The sequence below is a fragment of the Macrotis lagotis genome, chromosome 3 (assembly GCF_037893015.1).
Source record: "Macrotis lagotis isolate mMagLag1 chromosome 3, bilby.v1.9.chrom.fasta, whole genome shotgun sequence".
NCBI classification, from domain to species: domain Eukaryota; kingdom Metazoa; phylum Chordata; class Mammalia; order Peramelemorphia; family Peramelidae; genus Macrotis; species Macrotis lagotis.
In genome coordinates, this window is record NC_133660.1 from 247,320,053 (window position 1) to 247,337,707 (window position 17,655).

Genomic DNA, 17,655 nt, shown 5'->3' on the forward strand with positions numbered 1-17,655 from the left:
CTGTGTCCAATACATACCATGTTCAAATTATTTAACTTTGTTGAGCCTCAGTTTTCTTGTAAGTAAAATGGATTTAAAGGTATTTATAGCATTTAAGCTAATGATCAGTGATTATTTGTTTATTCATAAAACACTTGTCATGCTGTAAAACATGTGTTTAGCTGTATTTTATTTTGCATTACAGAACTATGCATTTATCTTGTCTTGTCTGGCTTACCTTTTACTCATTTCTATCTCCCCTAAGTCCTAGCACTGCCTGTGCCCTATAAAGAATAAGCATTTAAAATGGATTTTAAGGTGAATAAGTGGATATCTTTACATTTGCCTCCTAGGTTTATTATATTCTCTCAAGGTGCCCTTATGGTACAGAAGAAGGAAAGAAAAAATTTGGCATTAAGAGACTGTTAAGTAATGGAACCTATTCAGCGGCTTACCCACTCCATGATGTAAGTATTGACTTGGTATCAGAATGTTTTAAATCCATTTCTTCTGTTTGTTATTGGAGCTAGAGAACCTCTACTGGTGACCCTTTCAAAGGAAAAGAACTTTTATTTCTCCCATTCCTGAGAAAATCCTTAAAGTCTCCCAGTTGTTTGTTCATGTACTAAGGAACTCAACCACCTTGGAAGAAAGGATGGTGTAGAGGAAATTGTATTAGATTTGGATTCAGTGAGACCTGGGTCTGATACTAACTGCATGTCCTTGACCAAGTGGGTTCTTCTCTCAGATCCTCAGTTTTCTCATCTGAAAAATTTTACAGTACCCCCCCTTAGGGAATTTATGTAAAAGTACTTTGCAAGCTAAAAATTCTCTGGAAATGTGAGGTTCAGGATTTTCTTTTTATTTTTCCCAAATGGTAACATTCTGAAACTCAGAAAGGTCAAATTGATGTTTTAAAAATGATTTCTCATATTAATACCTCCAGGTTTTTGCCAAGATCTAAGGATAAAAAAATAGCATAGCCCTACATTGAAAAGCATACTGCTAAGTATAACCCTTAGATGTTTCCATCTAAACCTTACTTAGAGAACTATAAAGATTCAGTACTAAGGATTTGAAAATAGATCACTATAGACTCAGGAAGTTTAAGAATTTGTCTTTAAAAATAACTATAGTATTTCACTATAATTGGCTTGCTTCATAGTGTTATGTATTTTATTTCATTCATTTAAAACGTTATTCTGAGAGGAGTCCATAGGCTTCCCAATACTAAAGGGGTCTGTGATCCAAAAAAGGTTGAAGAATCCCTGTTTTAGAGGTAGGGAACTGTGGATATACTGGAGTGTTTAATTTTGCTAAACTTTTTTTCCCCTTCTTTATTCTTCATCAAAAGGAATCCTCTTTGGGAGGGGATATATAAAAATATAAATAAAATTTTAGTTTTAAAAGAGGATTAAATTTTTAAAAATCAGTATGTAAATAAAATTTTAATTTTAAAAAAGGAAAAAGAAAACATGATTTGGATAGAATTCTTAGATGCTTCCTTTGGCTATTGCTCATTTTTTAAAAAAAATTATATTTTTGCCTCTTCTGTTTTACATCACCTAAATTTCTCCTACTATAACTTCCCCTCCTTCCTCACAAAGAGCAATTGCATTAAAAAATGAAATTTTTGCTGATAAAAGGAGGAAGAAGGAAAGAAAATGGAACCAATCAACACAGAAAAAAAGTTGAAAATAAGTGCAATGTTCCACAGTTTTGAGTCTCCCACTTCAGTAGGAAAGCTGGGGGGAAGCATCTTAGCTTTTCTTTGGAGTCAGACTTATTCTTCTTCATTTTTGAATCATCTACTTTCCATTGTTTTTAACTGTTTTTTTTATTTATGAGTCATTATATTTTCTTGACTGCTTTTTGTTTACTTTGCAGCCTTTCTTTTGAGTCTTTACATATTTTTTTTCCTGTTATTTTTAGAGCAGGGTTTCTTGGAGTCTGTGACTTAAAAAAATCTGAATTCTTATAACTGCTTTCTTTTGTAATCCTATATATTTTAATTTTGGAATTTAAAAACATGGTTCCAATCTGAGGTCTTTAGGCTCCACCAAAATGTCAAAGCAGTTTAGGACAGACAAAATAAAAGACATCCTTAGCTTTCCTGAAATATGAAAACAAAGATAGAATGTTCTTAAGAATGACTGTAAATACATTTGTATATGAAAAGACTGAGTTCAGAAATTGCCCCCTTCCCATTTGCCATTTTCATAGTATATGATGAACTAGTTCAGAAAGCCCATCCTTGGAGAAGCACCTAACATTTTGCTAATAAGTAGAACTGGTTTTCTTATCTCTTCTGGAATTTGGAACTCAGTTCTGCTATGACCAGTAGAGAACTGAATATTCACAGAAGGTTTCAGTATCAAATGTGAATGACTTAGGAGTTAGTCATTTCTCTGGGATTTTTACTTACTGGTTCAACAAACCATCCATATAAATTTCTCCTTCCTTAGTTTTTAAAGGACCATAGTTTTAAAACTATGGCTTTAAAGTTTAAAAGTAGTGCTTTTGCTATATAAGAGACATCATATGGAAGTCTGCAGAGAAAAAAAATTCCATGGAAATATTGGTGGTTGTGCATCCACCCATATATTTATAAATGGAGAGGAGAAGTGTCATTAATATTTTCACAAGTATTAAAGCCTATTTTAAGAATTATTGAAACTCTTCTGAGATATTTACTATAGTTTCAAGTCATTTAAATGTAAGAAAAAATGATACAAATGAGGGAATCAAGGGTCTTTTTAAACAAGTCTGCCAGATTTTTCTGATGTGAATGGTGGCTTATAACATGGGGGAAGTGATTTAGGAAGTTTCTTAGGTAGGATCAGAGCAAAAGAAGCTACTCCCTAGACTTAGCTGTGGACTAAAAGCAATAAAGGAATTCCCCATTGACTGTAATGCCCTGGAACAGGCTTGATGTGAATGAGTCAGCCCTTGAACACCCACAGAATGTCTTCTGCGGTCTTCCATTTAGATCAAGTCATACAAATAGGGATTCCTTCTTCTAAATCCTTCATTAATAGGATGGTCAGTATTTGTTTGTTTGTTTGTTTGTTTTGCAAAGCAGAAGGTGACTTGCCCAAGGCCATATAGCTAGGTAATTATTAAGTGTCTGAGGTTGGATTTGAACTCAGGTCTTCCTGACTCCAGGGCCAGTGCTCTATCCACTACACCACCTAGCTTCCCCTCATCAGCATCTTTTTGAATACATATTTTAAATATACCTTGAGACAGCTCATTCTGATTCTGGGACAACTCTAATGGTTAGGCATTCCTCCTTTATATTGAGCTGAAATATCCCTCTTTGCAACTTCTAATAATATTGAACCTTGGGGGTTCAGAATCCTAAGTCTCCCTCTTCCAAATGACACTCTTGACTTCCCTTCAGAGAGAGCTATGATGATGTTTTATCTTCCCCTCAAGTCTTCTCTTGGAGACTGTTATCCCAATTCCCTTGTGCCACTGGTATCCATTTTGGAGACCTTCTAGTTTGTTAATGTCCTTCCTCATATGTGGTCCTTGGAATTGGATATATCCACTTTGTTGACAGTTTTGTTCAGTAAAATAGTGTGACTCTGTTGTAGAGATTGTGGAAATACATTTGTATTATCGGTATTATGGGGAAGAGAGAAGAGGAATGCCTGTTTCCTGTTTTTAAGATTAGGAGGTAGACCTGGAAAGATAGTGAATTTGGAGGCAAGAATCATGAGTTCAGACCCTTAGTTCAGATTGCTGTTTGGGTGATGCTCACCAAGTGCTGTCATCTTTTCTCTCTCCTTATAGAAAACCGAGCTATTAAACTTGCATCATCTATCTTTCTTGGTTGAGGTAAAAATCTTTTGTAAACCTTAAAGTGATATGAAAACAAAATTTGTGATTATAAAGGAGAACATTATATATATATATATATATATATATATATATTCACATCTAGAATTTCAGAGAATATTAAGAATGGCACATAATTGCTAAATAACAGAAGATATATAACACCTTGCCTGTGGTAAAGAGTGGTGCACAATCAGTATGGAATAGAGGCATATATTCTGTATATTTTGATTGCTATTATTGTCACCATTTTACAATTGAGAGAACTGAAGTAAGCAGAAATTAAGTGACTTGTCCATGATCACAGAGCTAGTAGTGAGGCCAGATTTGACCTCAGGTTATCATGATGCCAGATCCTGTTTTTTTTTTTTTATCAACTGTATCACCTAGCTACTTCAGCTGGATAGAAGGGGAGAATATTCTAGGTACAAGAAATAATATAATTGACTCTAAAGCTGTACTTCATAGAGGGCCAAAGGAGAGAGAATTAACTTTTATCCTGTGTCATTTTGGACTTCCTCTTTGGTAGGTAATTTGTTTTAAATGAATGGGTTATTAGAATCTCCAGAAGGAAGTATTTTAGGCTAATGTTTCCCCTGTACCCCACCACACCTCTGCCCCGGGCATTGCATTGTGGTAACCAGAAGATACTGTCACTTCAATATAACCTTCTGTTTTGTCTTCTCTTTGCCATATTAATGATTTTCAATAGTGCCAATATTGGAAGAAATCAAAGGATCAAAACTGTGGCAATGAGCGGTATACCCTCTATACCCAATGGGCTCGCTTCTTGCGGTTTTATAAGGAACAGCCTTTAGATCTGATCAGGTAAGTCACTTCCATGAATATCAGTGTGAATAAAATGTTCCTTGGGCTTCCTTTTTCACTTGGCACAGCTGGGTTAGATCTGCTTCTGGAGTCTAAGGCTCTGATTTCAAATCCTGCCTCTGATACCAACTGTCTGTCCTTGGGCAAGTTACTTAGCAAGTCAGCAATCATGCATTAAGCAGTTTCCATGTATCAGACACTTGCTAAGTTCTGGGACTTATGAAAAAAGGTAAAAAAAAATAGTCCCTACCCTCAAAAGTCTATTAAATTCCATTTAATCTCTTGGGTCTCAGTTTTTCTTAAGTATATATATTAAAGGATACCAAACTCAATTTACCATCTTGATCGAGGATTAGATCATATTTTATTGGACTTATTTGATTGTTGTTCATGAACTTCTGGTTTCATCCTGGCTGTCATATTCTGGTAGTTCAGTTCTTCCAAAGTCCTTCTTGAAGGAAAACATAAATCCTAACTTGTTAACCAATTACATGTCTATAACTAAGGGTGTTAAGTTAGCATCTGCAAAAACTAATGTTGAATTTTAGAAAGTAACATTGATCTGACTGGGATACCAATTTTTAATGAATGAATGAATTTTTCTTTTTTAATTGAATATTTTATTTTTTTTAGTTACATGTAAGTTTTAATTTTAATTTGAAAAAATTTTAAAAATCCTTTTTTTCGAATTTTGAATTCCAAATTCTCTCCCTCTTTCCCCTTCCATGGTGGGGAGGATTTGATAGCAGTTATACCTATGTAGTCATGCAAAACACATTTCCATAGGATGCCATTTTATTAACCATCCCTAGAAGTTTGACTACCAGGATGGAGGGCAAGGAGAGATTACTATAACCTCCAAAGTTATGGTAAGACAGCACTGTGGTGTTATGGACATAGACAGGATGATTTGAGTTCATATCTAAGTTCTGATTCTTGCTTGCTATATGACTCCGCACAATTCACTTGACCAGCCTCCAACAAGACCTTAGGACTAATCTCCTAAAACTCATTTACTAAGATGAGTTACTGTAATTTTTGTGGAAACAGTTGCCCTATACTAAAATAAAATGATGTAAGATTATATTGAGGAGACTACATATCCTTTGCATCTTATCTCTTGAAAAATCATATGCTAAGGAGTGGCTCGTTTTATATTCTCTAGTAGTTGAAGGATTTCTTACCATAATAAAATCACATCTTGAAGTATCATAAATCTATCTTTTATAAAGTACTCATAACTGGAGTACTATCTCTACCTCTTCATTTCCTTGGCTTCCTTCAGGTCCCAGCTAAGATCCTGCCTTCTACAAGAAGCCTTTCCTGATCTTCTTCAATATTGATGTCTTCTTTTCAACAATTACCTCAATATTTTTATCCTGTATATTTTTGTTTGTTTATAATTATTTGTATGTTGTCTCTTCCAGTAATTAGCTGTGACTTCTTTGAGAACTGAGACTATTTTATACCTTTCTTTGTTTAACCGCTGATTGGTCAAGTGCCCTGAATACAGAAAGTATTTTTAAAAATGTTATTGAGGGGCAACTAGGTGGCGCAGTGGATAGAGCACCGGCCCCAGAGTCAGGAGTACCCGAGTTCAAATCTGGCCTCAGACACTTAATGATTACCTAGCTGTGTGGCCTTGGGCAAGCCACTTAACCCCATTGCCTTGCAAAAACCTAAAAAAAAAAAAGAAAAATGCTTATTGACTCATTGATTGCAACTGTGTAGCGATCCTATTGGAATTTAGAAAAGAGAAATAGTTTCCGTTATACTCTTTCTATTGGAATTTCCCTAAACACATGCTTTGGATATTTTTTAGCTGGTTCATTCAAGGTGAAATATCAGCTAATATTTGAAATTCATCAATCTTCCTCTCTAAGGACAGATTTAATGCAAGTTTGTGAGAGGATTATTAATCTTGCTGTGTTTGAGGAGAGAAAAATTAGAGAGAAGAGGCTTAATAGATGCAAAATTATGATAACAGCTCCCTAGAAGAGCTCAGTGTTGATTTTACATCCTTTGGAAGTGCTGCCTGCTTTCAGCTCAGGGCCTTGGTCCCCAGATACAACATCAGCAAATTTATTTTCTATTATTTGGGACTTAGCCAATTGGCCCTGGTGGATGAGTTTGTCAGTTCCTGGGTTTTCTTCCCTAAACTTTAGCTTTTTAATTCTCTGAGCTTTATTTGCCTTCCAAAGGAAAAAGCCTGTGGTCTTTTTCCTCTAAAAATTCATCCTTTTTTCTTGGGAATGCCATTAGGAAGAGAGCTTCTAGGAAACTGTGTTTCTCAGGGCGTGCTTCTTTATGAAAATTTTTGCCATTTGTTGTTGCTGTTAATTTGTTTCAGTCTTGTCCAGCTCCTCATGATTGTGTTTGGAGTCTTCTTAGTAAAGATACTTGGAGTAAAGCAAAAACCCAACCTTCCAAGCACTTTTGAAGTCTTATTTTCTGGAGTTGAAAATACACAGAATCAGAGATTTTACTCTGAAAGTATCCAAAGAGATTATCTAGTTCATTCCAGTTTATTTCCCAGAGGAGGAAAATACAGCCCAGAGTATTCACTGATTTCCCCAATATCACACAGCTAATAGCCTTCAGAATCTGGATTCAAGCTCTGTTCCCTGACACAGATTCAGCTCTCTTTCTACTGTTCCATATTAGAGTCCATCTTGAGAAGCCAGTCAGTCTCTGAACCTGTCTTTACCTCTTTTCCACAGGAGATATTATGGAGAAAGAATTGGCATCTATTTTGCTTGGCTGGGATTTTATACTGAAATGCTGTTCTTTGCGGCGGTTGTTGGCCTAATTTGTTTTTTCTATGGTTTGATAACAATGACTGGTAACATGAGCAGGTAAGGATCACTCCCCTGGACCAAAACCTGAAAAGGAATTTAACTTTCATCTTTACAAGTGTTTGGCATCAAAAACTTTTCAGGGTAGGGGAGTCAATATTTCTACGGCAGTGGGATCTGATTTCCTTGAGAAAAAGCCCATGTCTTCTAGATAACATTTTTCTTACCTTACATCTTTCCTCTTTCTATTCTACCTCTGCCTACCTACCAAAGTGATTTTCCTAAAGCACAGATCCAACCTTGCTATTCCCCAACTCAAAAAACCTCAATGGCTCTCTTTTGTTTCCATATTCTTTTATCTGGCATTGAAAGCCCTTCATATTCTGTCTCCAATCTACCTTCCTAGACTTACTACACATTATTATCCTTCAGACATTTTATGTTAGAGTCAAACTAGACTCCTTTCCATTCTATCCCTCATATCCATTCCTTTGTATCCCTCACAGCATCGAAATCTGCAATGAGTCCATTGGAGGCGAGATCATCATGTGCCCTCTTTGTGATCAGAAATGCGACTATTGGAAACTAAATACCACCTGTGAGTCCTCACGGGTCTGTATTCTTCTTTATATTTACTGGAGAGCTTGAGATGAACCTTAGGGTACTAGTGACAGCTGGTGATTAATGAATCTTGTCTGTCTTCTGTTCCACAGTATTCACACTTATTTGATAACGTGGCTACCCTGTTTTTTGCAATATTCATGGGAATTTGGGGTGAGTATTTCTGTATAAATCTGAGAGGCATTGAGCAGTAGTAGCTAGTGAGATGACCTCAGAGTCAAGAAGAGCTAGGTTCAAAACCCTCCTCTGATTCAGAATGGCCCAATGATCCTGCACAGCTCACATAACTTCTCAGTGTTCTATCCACTGCACCACCTAACTGTCCAGATAGGCTTATCACTAGCCAAGCCATGTACTTTTTCTAACCATATGCTAAACCATGGATATTGTGCTATAAAGATAGGTGGAATAGCTGGCTCACTTGTATGTAGGGTTTGGCTATACTAGTCTTAAGACTTAACACATCTTGTTGAGTTTAAGGGCTGAAACACAAGATGTGTGGAGTACAAAGGCAGAGAAAGCTGAATCGAATGGATTACAGAGTACCTCTTAGAAGAAGATTGCTTCAGGTTTGGTGGATCAATAAAATTAGATCTTGACATCATTGGCCCCCTAAAAACATTTTTGGATTTTTCAGAATGTATCATCCATAGGATCATAAATCTATAGTTGGAAGGGACCATGGTCCTGTATAGTTCAGGGCTGGAAGAGATCTTTGGGTGTGGATGCTTTTATTTTTACATATGAAGAAATTGAGGATAGATTGGTTAAGTGACTGATCTCACAGGTATTAATTGTCTAAAGCAGTTCTTTTGGTCACTGACTTTCCATTCACTATAATCATGACGCATTGAATCCAGAGTAGGAAGGCAAAACTTGCCTGGTGCCCTGAATCCTAGTCCATTGTGTCTGATGAGGTCAAACAAAGAAAGAGACCACTGGAATTGGATTCAGGAAGCTTGAGTTCAAGTCCCATCTCTGCCACTGATTCATTTTTTGACTTTGGGCAAATCACTCAACCTCCTCTGGGTCTCTCCTCATCTGCAGAATGAGAAGGTGGAATAATAACCTTAGAAGGCTCCTTCTAGAGCTAAATTGGTAACCCTATAACCTCAAAGTCTATGATTCTTAATTGGGAAACCCAAAGATGAGAATTTCTTTTGATATTTCAAAAGATCTATGAATTTCATCTATTTGGAGCCTAAAAAAATTCCTTCTTTTAAACTTCAGTTCAGTCCAATTGACAATTTTTCAGTGTCTACTATTTACTGAGTACTGAATCACTGGGGATAGGAAAAGAATTAAAAGACAATCCATGGCTTCAAGCAGCTTAAAATTGAATGGAGGAGAAAAACCATCAATAAACACCTAAGTAACTTCTATGTGTGAGGCCTTGTGCTAAACATTGGGGACCAAAGAGGCAAAGACACAAATCCCTGCCCTCCTTTGCAAATCCTAGTAAATGCTTCAAAAGAGATGTGGGTGATCCAGTTTCTTGCCAGGTGACCAGGATTTTACTTCTCAGTTTGTATAGCTTGCAGAGTATTATTGTAAATCTCCCAAGGAGATCTGGAGTAATAGGGACGGCACATGTTTTCATTAATTCAAGAATGTGACCTATGGGAAAGCTCCAGAGAATGGTGTCAGCATCTCAAATGGAGAACTGGAGAGAGAGGCTTTGACAATGCTTCCATCTGGTGGTTGTTTCAGGAATGGTCAGTACGGCAGGGAATTCATTTGCAGTTGAAACTTTGTGAATCTCTTCATTGACCCCTTGGAAATTCAGTTAAATGATATGCATTATGTCCATCAATGGGAGACACACAGAAGTCCTGTAAAAATACAGTCAATCTTTAAAAGCCTTTATCATGTGCAAATTATTCCAGTAGCTGTTTTACTAGCCATAAAAATGAGACTTGGGGGGGGTGTGGCAGCTAAGTGGCACAGTGGATAGAGCACAGGCCCTGGAGTCAGGAGTACCTGAGTTCAAATCCGGCCTCAGACACTTAAAAATCACCTAGCTGTGTGGTCTTGGGCAAGCCACTTAAACCCCATTTGCCTTGCAAAAACCTAAAAAACAAATGAGACTTGGGTGTGTTTTTTAAGCCCTTAGAGGTCCCCTTCTGAAGAGCATTTCTTTAAAAACTGAAGAAGTCATTCACAAGGATGATACAGGGAAAGAGCTCTGACTCTCAGATCAGGGAAAGATCACAAGAGCTATGATCTTGGATAAGCTACTTTACTACCTTGGGCCCCAGTTTCCTTATCTGTAAAACGAGGGACTTAGAATGGTTGGCCTTTGGCCTCCTTCACAGCACTAAAATTATGAACCTATAATGTTTTAAATCATCAGGTGCTAAGATGTATCTTGACTGTGGACATGCAGTGACATTTATAATATGGAAATAATCATTAATTTGGAGCTAGGATATCTAGATTTTTTGCCATTTTGTTTCTTATATGACCTTGGCTCAGTCACTTAACTTCCAGTATTTTCATTTCTAATATGTGGATTCCTGTAGCCCTTAACACAAATGACATGGCATAGTTAAAGACCAATGTGACTCTAAAATTCAACGTGTGTATTAGGAAAAAGAAAAGACCAGGTTATACAAGTAAATACCATCCTCCATGGAATTACAGAGTGTACCTTGTCACAGGAAGTTGTTTCCTAACTTACACAAACTCAGAACTAGTTTGGGTTTGAATCAGCTTAATTTCTATTTCACACCCAATGTCTCATATTTTACACAAATTGGCTAATATAGGGGCAACTTGGTGGAGCAGTGGATAGAGCATTGGCCCTGGAGTTAGGAGGATCTGAGTTCAAATCCTTTCTCAGACACTTAATAATTACCTAGCTGTGTGACTTTGGGCAAGCCATGTAATCCTATTGCTTTGTAAAAAACAAAGAAACAAAAAAATCAACAAAAAACAACACGTTGGCCAATAATGTTAATATTCACTTTGTATTCCAGGAAAAACTCAATGGAGTTTACTTGCTCAGTATCACTCCTAGTCTTAGTCCCTTAGTCTAGTGTCAGGATTCAAGAATCTCATGTAAATGAAAACGTATTTGGAATATATTTCTTTAATGAAGAGAAACAGAAAAAAAAAAAAAGCAAAACAAGCCCAAGATGGTAGAAGTCTTTAATCTCCTGAAAGTCTATATATCAATAATGTGATACCTATAAGGGATAATTCTGGAAGTGTTTCAAGGCTTCACATTCTCTGGTACCACTATCTGAAGAAATCCATTCCGATTTGGAAGGATTCCAACTGGGTATGGAATTTCCACCTGTATCAGTCAGGGCTAAACCTCATCCTTGGCTCTTCACAAAACTTTTCTGCCTAGTCCCTTCTGCCCAGTCCCTCCTCTTGAATTATTTAGATGATTGCTCCTTTGCATTGAAGTTATCGATGTGTATTGATTGTACTAAATGGCTTTCAAGAGCAAAATGAACCCCCTTGAGAAAGCACTTTGCTTTCTTAGGTAAACCTAATATCAAAGAAGTTGGGTACAAGGTCTAGTAAGGTGGGACAGTTGCCTGGATAGTTAAGGAAAAATCCTACAGTTGAAGGAAAATTACAATTCAATAGTTCATGCCACATTTTTGTCATAAATACCTAGAGGAGCATGAGGTATTATAGAGCATATAGTTTCAGGAGAGCTAAGTTCAAGTCCCATCTTTGTGACTTTTCAGAGCCTTAGTTTCTTCAACTGTAAAATTGACACATTTCTTTACTGTCTACCTTAGAGTGATGTGATGAAAGTGCTACGCACATAAGAATTATTTTCATACTATTATACATATACAAAAAGGTTCTTACATTTGGGTAGAAGAGAACTTAGAGGTCATTGACCTCAGCATTCATTTTTACATGTCAGGTGAAGTGATTTCTCTAGGAAAAGGAAGTGAACTGATAGAGGATCATTGAATCACACGGATCTAGAGCCGAAAGGTACCTCAGGACGGAAGGAGGGAAGAAAAAAAAAGAAAGGAAAAGAGGAAGGAAGGGTAGGAAAGAAGGAAAAAAAGAAAGGGAAAGGAGGAAAGTAAGAAAGGAAAAGGAATGAAAGGAAATGGAAAAATAAAAGGAAGGAAGGAATCAAACTTTTATTTAGCAGGTCCTAGCACTATGCTAAGCACTTGACAAGTTTTATCTCTTTTAATTTTCACAACCCTGAGAGATGGTTGTTATTGGTGCCCCATTTTATAATTGAGGAAACCAAGGCAAGCAGCAGTTCATGGACTCACAAAGTCCAAAGTGTCTGTGGCCAAATGTAAACTTGGAACTGTCTTGTCTCCAGGCCTAGAGGTCTTATCCAGTGTGTTGCCCAGATGCTTCAAAAGCAAGTTGACCTGTCTTATTATACAATTGAGTAAACTGAGGCCAGAGATTTGAAGTGACTGTGTCTAAGTTCCACTCAGAGACCATTTAACCCAACTCCTTCCTGGCCCAGTTAGGTTAAATGACTTACCCATGGTCTCCCAACTAGTAAACTATATGTGCAGAATTCTGGGACTTTTGTCTAGTAATTGTGCCAAATTGCTAGAAATACATGAAAAGACCTTGTATTCACTTAGGGTGAATACTGCAGAAACCTGCCAGATAATTTTGAGAGCTAACCTGTCTCTGCCTCATCTGGGAGATGCCTGAAACTGGGAGTCATTTGACTCATCCAGAGCTAAGAAGTGTCAGAGGGGAGACTTGAACTGATGCAAAGGCCAGCATAGCAGCCACTGTTTGATGCCCCACTCCTTCCCCAAGTTATTACTATTTAAACCTAAGCTTTGGGTATGAGCTTTGGCTTCCTATCAACCACAAGATATGGGAGTGTCAAAACCAAGGTTTTTCAAAAACATTGAGTTGTTCTACTCCTTCCTGGTCTATAGGCAGGAACTCGACCTAGACATTGATTCCATTGCTGTAGAGAACTTATAACTTCCACTTACAGAGATGCTCAGAGATTTGAGATACTTCAGAGTATTGCTGAGGGGTCATTGAGCAATTGTGTAAAAATGGGAAAAGCTAATTGTGGCAGGCTGGGAAACATGAAGCCTCCTGCATCTCAAATCATAAACAAATGTTACAAAAGGAAAAAGAGAGACCTTTTCTTCTTAGCTTACCTCTGGAGTACTGGCTATTTGTTTTTTCATTTTATTTGATTTTTCAATTATTGTTTACTCTGTCCCAACTCCCTACCCCCAGATTAAAGTGTTTAAAAAACACTTTACTACTACTACTACTACTACTACTACTACTACTACTACTACTACTACTACTAATAATAATAATAATAATAATAATAATGTGTTTAACAAACATTTTAACAATGATAATAATCTTAGTGAAGGAGAACAAGTTCCCACATTGGTCATAGCCAAAAATGTGCCTGGCATTCTGGACCTTGAGTTCATCCGCTCTCCATTTCGAGGTGGATGGCATACTTCTTCAAATCAAGTTAGGACAGTGTATCAATCAAGAGTTCATGTAGACTCTTTTAAAGTTGTTTGGGATGCAGAATGAGCTGCACAGAGTGAGAACAATTTCTAATATTTATATAGTAACTATCTTATTTTTTGTTTCTCCGTGTGTGTGTGTGTGTGTGTGTGTGTGTGTGTGTGTGTGATCTCTTTCTCATTCCCCCACTTCGTAGTTACCTTGTTCTTGGAGTTTTGGAAACGGCGCCAAGCTCGCCTAGAGTATGAGTGGGACTTGGTGGACTTCGAGGAGGAGCAACAACAACTCCAATTGAGACCTGAATATGAAGCCAAGTGTACTCAGAAGAAAAGGAACCCTGTGACTCAGGTAGAAGCACAACTTGTTCAGAAGTGTGGGTCCCCAACTTGGAGGCAACTGATTGCTAAAATGGAGAAAGAGCTGGGCCAGGAGTCAGGAAGAATTGAATTCAAATTTGACCATAGACACTCACTAGTGTGTGACCTTGGCCAAACTGCTTACCCCTTTGACTGCCTCATTTTCCTCTTGTGTAAAATGAGATTAATTATAGCACCTATCTTCCAGAGTCATTATGAGGAGAAAATAGATACCATTATTTGCATTGTGCTGTGTCAACTTTAAAGTGTTTTATGAATATTAGCAATTTCTATTGTTTTATTAATTGTTATGTGACTCAAAAGATAAGAGTCATGTCTGGATTGGTTGTAGCAGCAAGAATACTGTGCTAAGAAAGTGGAGAAGATTTTAGTTTCCACTCTGACAAGTAATAGCTGTATGACTGGTGAATCAGTTTTCTAAACTCTATGCATCATTTGATATATCTGAAATATGGGAATGGCTAGACCTTTATTCATCTGAAGGGAAAGCATTTGGGCTAGATTTGATGATGAGATTCATTTTATCTCTGAGTCTAGGATTGTGTCATTAAAGTTTTATGTTCTACTTCTTTTTTTAAAGAAGGAAGATTATGTTTTTTTGAAACAAGTCATGTGTAATAAGACTTTCCAGCCCTGGAAGGTGTTCACCTAGCAGAGTGCTTAACTCAAAAGATTAAGAGAAAAATCAACCTCATTGACAAGACAGTGTCTATTAAAATAGATTTAACATTCAAAAGATTTTTTTAAGCTTTTGCAAGGCAATGGGGTTAAGTGACTTGCCCAAGGTCACTCAGCTAGGTAATTATGAAGTGTCTGAGGCTGGATTTGAACCTAGGTCTTCCTGACTCCAGGGCTGATGCTCTATCCACTTTGCTGCCCCTATACAAAGGGTTATGATAAGGAAACAGATTGTAGTGAGTGGGGTGTAGGTCTTGGTATCAGAAAGGTTCAAATTCTCATCTTGCATTTGATTGATACTGGTCAACTGAATCTATGCAAGTGTGCATATGCATTATCCTCTCAGTGCAGCTGAGGGCAGCTAGGTAGCTAATTAGATAGAGTTCTGGGTCTGAAGTCAGGAAGATTTCAGTACAAAGCCAGCCTCAGAAACTTGCTCACTGTGTGACCCTGGACAAGTCACTGTTTGCCTTAGTTTCCTCAACTATAAAATGGCAATAATTAGCATCTACTTCCTAGGATTGTTGAGTGGCTTAAATGAGATAATTATAAATTGCTTATCACAGTGTTTTACACATGGTAAGTACTATGTAATTATCAGTTATCATCATTATCAGCATCACCAGCACTTCTACCTCCCTAGGCAAATCTTTAAGACTTTAAATTATAAATGAGTTGCCAAACTGTATTAGAACATTATTAGTTGGACGTTTTTCTAGTGGGAGATCCCAAGGGCAGTGAAACCACAATGAAAAATAAATCCGGACAAAAATAAAATGTCTTTAAAATAACGTCTTTAAGCTTTATATTGTGCATTTGGATTGACAACTCAATGTAAAAAATTATCTGATAGATGAAATTTATGATGATCTGGCAGCCTCTGTGCAGGCATTGGTAAGTGGTTGGCTTGTGAACAGAAAGGTACTACTGACTAAATCTGTTTCAGAATTTCATGTTCATCCAAAATGTTGGAGTTGGAGCCAGAAGATTTGACTGACTCAACTACACTCACTGCCCCATAACCTTGGACAATTTAATCCATCTTTCTAGGCTTCACTTTTCCTCCCCTGTAGAATAAAGGCATTGGATCAGATAATGGTGAGGACTACTACAAGTTCTCCAGGCTAAGATCTGACATGGGATTTTTAAAACTCAATTAAAAAGGAAGTAAATAAATGAATAATGAATTATCAACCCCTTTGGACAGAAGTAGCAAGTAAATTGAAGGAAACTCACCTGCAAGGAGGAAATCATTGATGTAACTTGTGTTCTACTGCCTGTGCTAAAGAACAGGCTGATAAGGAAGATGATGGAGCCTCTGATGCCCAGACATAGGAAAACATTTTCTGTTGTGAGCCTGGTTCAAATCAGAATCCTGTCTTTCATCCTCACCTGTATTGGCAGAAGCTAAAAACCATAAATAATCCAAGAGGCTGTTTCCAACCTTCAGAAACCTTTTTAAAATATAATGATAGCATTAATGATAACAACATAAACATTCTTAAAAAGACCAAAATTCCTACCTCTTTAATAAAGGATCAGAAAGAAGGGTGGGGGTTTCTCTATTATAGAGTCCACAGTAACAGAGAAAAGAGACAATAAGGAAATACTATAAAACCTTTAGGTTGCATAGGTTAGCAAACTGAATTGATTGTGCAGTGTTCAACTCTCAGCAGTTCAGAGTGCTAGGGCAACCCTGGGAGACCTGTTCTGGATAATCCACATTATCCATACCCAGATGAAGAAAAAAACAAACAAATTAAATTTTGCCCCCCCCCCTTTTGCTCTTGATGCTAGCCAACGAAGTCATGTTCATTTGCGGTGTAACACCTATGTGATAAACATCAAGAAAATCTCAAATTTAGAACCATAGAATACTCTGCTGGAAGTGGCCATAGAGATTACCAAATCCTGGGGTTCTTAACCATTTTTTGTGGTCATGGACCTCCTCAACAGTCTCGAGAAGCCTACAGACACTCCTCAGGCTAAATATTTTTAAAGGCTTAAGATAAAATATATAGAATTACAAAGGAAACTGATTATATTGAAACATGTATCAAAATATTTTTAAAACAAAGTTTACCAATCCCAGTTTAAAAATTCATAATTGAATCCATTTGCCTCTTTGCAAAGGAAGGCTGAAATGAGAGATTGCCATAAGTAGGGAACCAAACCTGAGGGGAGCAAAACTCTTCTTTTCAGGTGGTTAAAGCCATTAGGAAGGCTCAAGTACAATCACAGAATCAGAGTCAACTAGGTCCTCTCTCAGATTCCTTCTACTGCTCTCATAGGTAGGTAAACTGAGGCCATAGAAGAGGAAGTGACATCACATAAACAACAAATGGCAGAAACAGATTACACAGGATTGGTTTATAATACACCAATCTTCGAATGATTCTGTATATATATACCATTCTCTATCTCTTAAGTCCAAAACCTTAGTGACAAGACACTGTGAAAAATCAGATGAAACTAATTCCTCCATACCAAGTTCTCTCACATTTCCCACCTGACCTGGTGAATTGTATTTCACCAGTAGATGATCTCATCTCTGGTAACCAAGGGTTTATGAAAGAACCTGCTTGTTTTCTGTACAAGTGTTTCCTGATGCTTTCCTTTTGAAAATATTTGCTCTGACCAATTCCCTTGTTGATGACAATTTACATAAGAGAGAAAACATGTTCATTTTCATTCAATGCTGCTTCAAACATGTGAAAATCCAGTGGTTTTGATGAGCTTGGTGTTGCAAGCTGGTGAAGCCAACATATAGAGCTGAGTGAATCAGTACTTTTCCATCATTGCTTTAATGCAAATTTCTTGCAAATGTCTCCATTTGACTACTCTGCCAAAGTCCTATTCCCAATACTGCTAATACTTGCTGATTCTATGACTTCCCATCCGGAGACTATAATTTTTGCACTGTTTATTTTTATTCTACAGAGGGATCATCTGGATATATCAAGTTAGAGACAATTAGCCAGGATTTAAGACCTTTTCAACTACCTGCTTAGATTACAGAAGGCTCTGATTTAAAGTTGACATTAGAACATCAGTCCTTTGCCTGCACA

General features: G+C 37.1%; 1 protein-coding gene and 1 pseudogene across 10 annotated transcripts in view; one reads left to right on the plus strand and one right to left on the minus strand.

The window, feature by feature from the left end:
- Positions 1-17,655, minus strand: part of LOC141518397 (TIP41-like protein) — a 222,997-nt pseudogene that overhangs the window by 165,689 nt on the left and 39,653 nt on the right.
- The window catches only part of LOC141518396 (anoctamin-5-like), a 141,070-nt gene that overhangs the window by 95,326 nt on the left and 28,089 nt on the right, over positions 1-17,655 (plus strand). For all 10 annotated transcript variants that reach the window (XM_074230388.1, XM_074230386.1, XM_074230387.1 and 7 more), the window contains 6 exons: positions 333-446; positions 4,535-4,650; positions 7,371-7,505; positions 7,952-8,057; positions 8,159-8,219; positions 13,729-13,880. In XM_074230388.1, the coding sequence (XP_074086489.1) occupies positions 333-446; positions 4,535-4,650; positions 7,371-7,505; positions 7,952-8,057; positions 8,159-8,219; positions 13,729-13,880 (684 nt within the window). The remainder of the gene's footprint in view (positions 1-332; positions 447-4,534; positions 4,651-7,370; positions 7,506-7,951; positions 8,058-8,158; positions 8,220-13,728; positions 13,881-17,655) is intronic.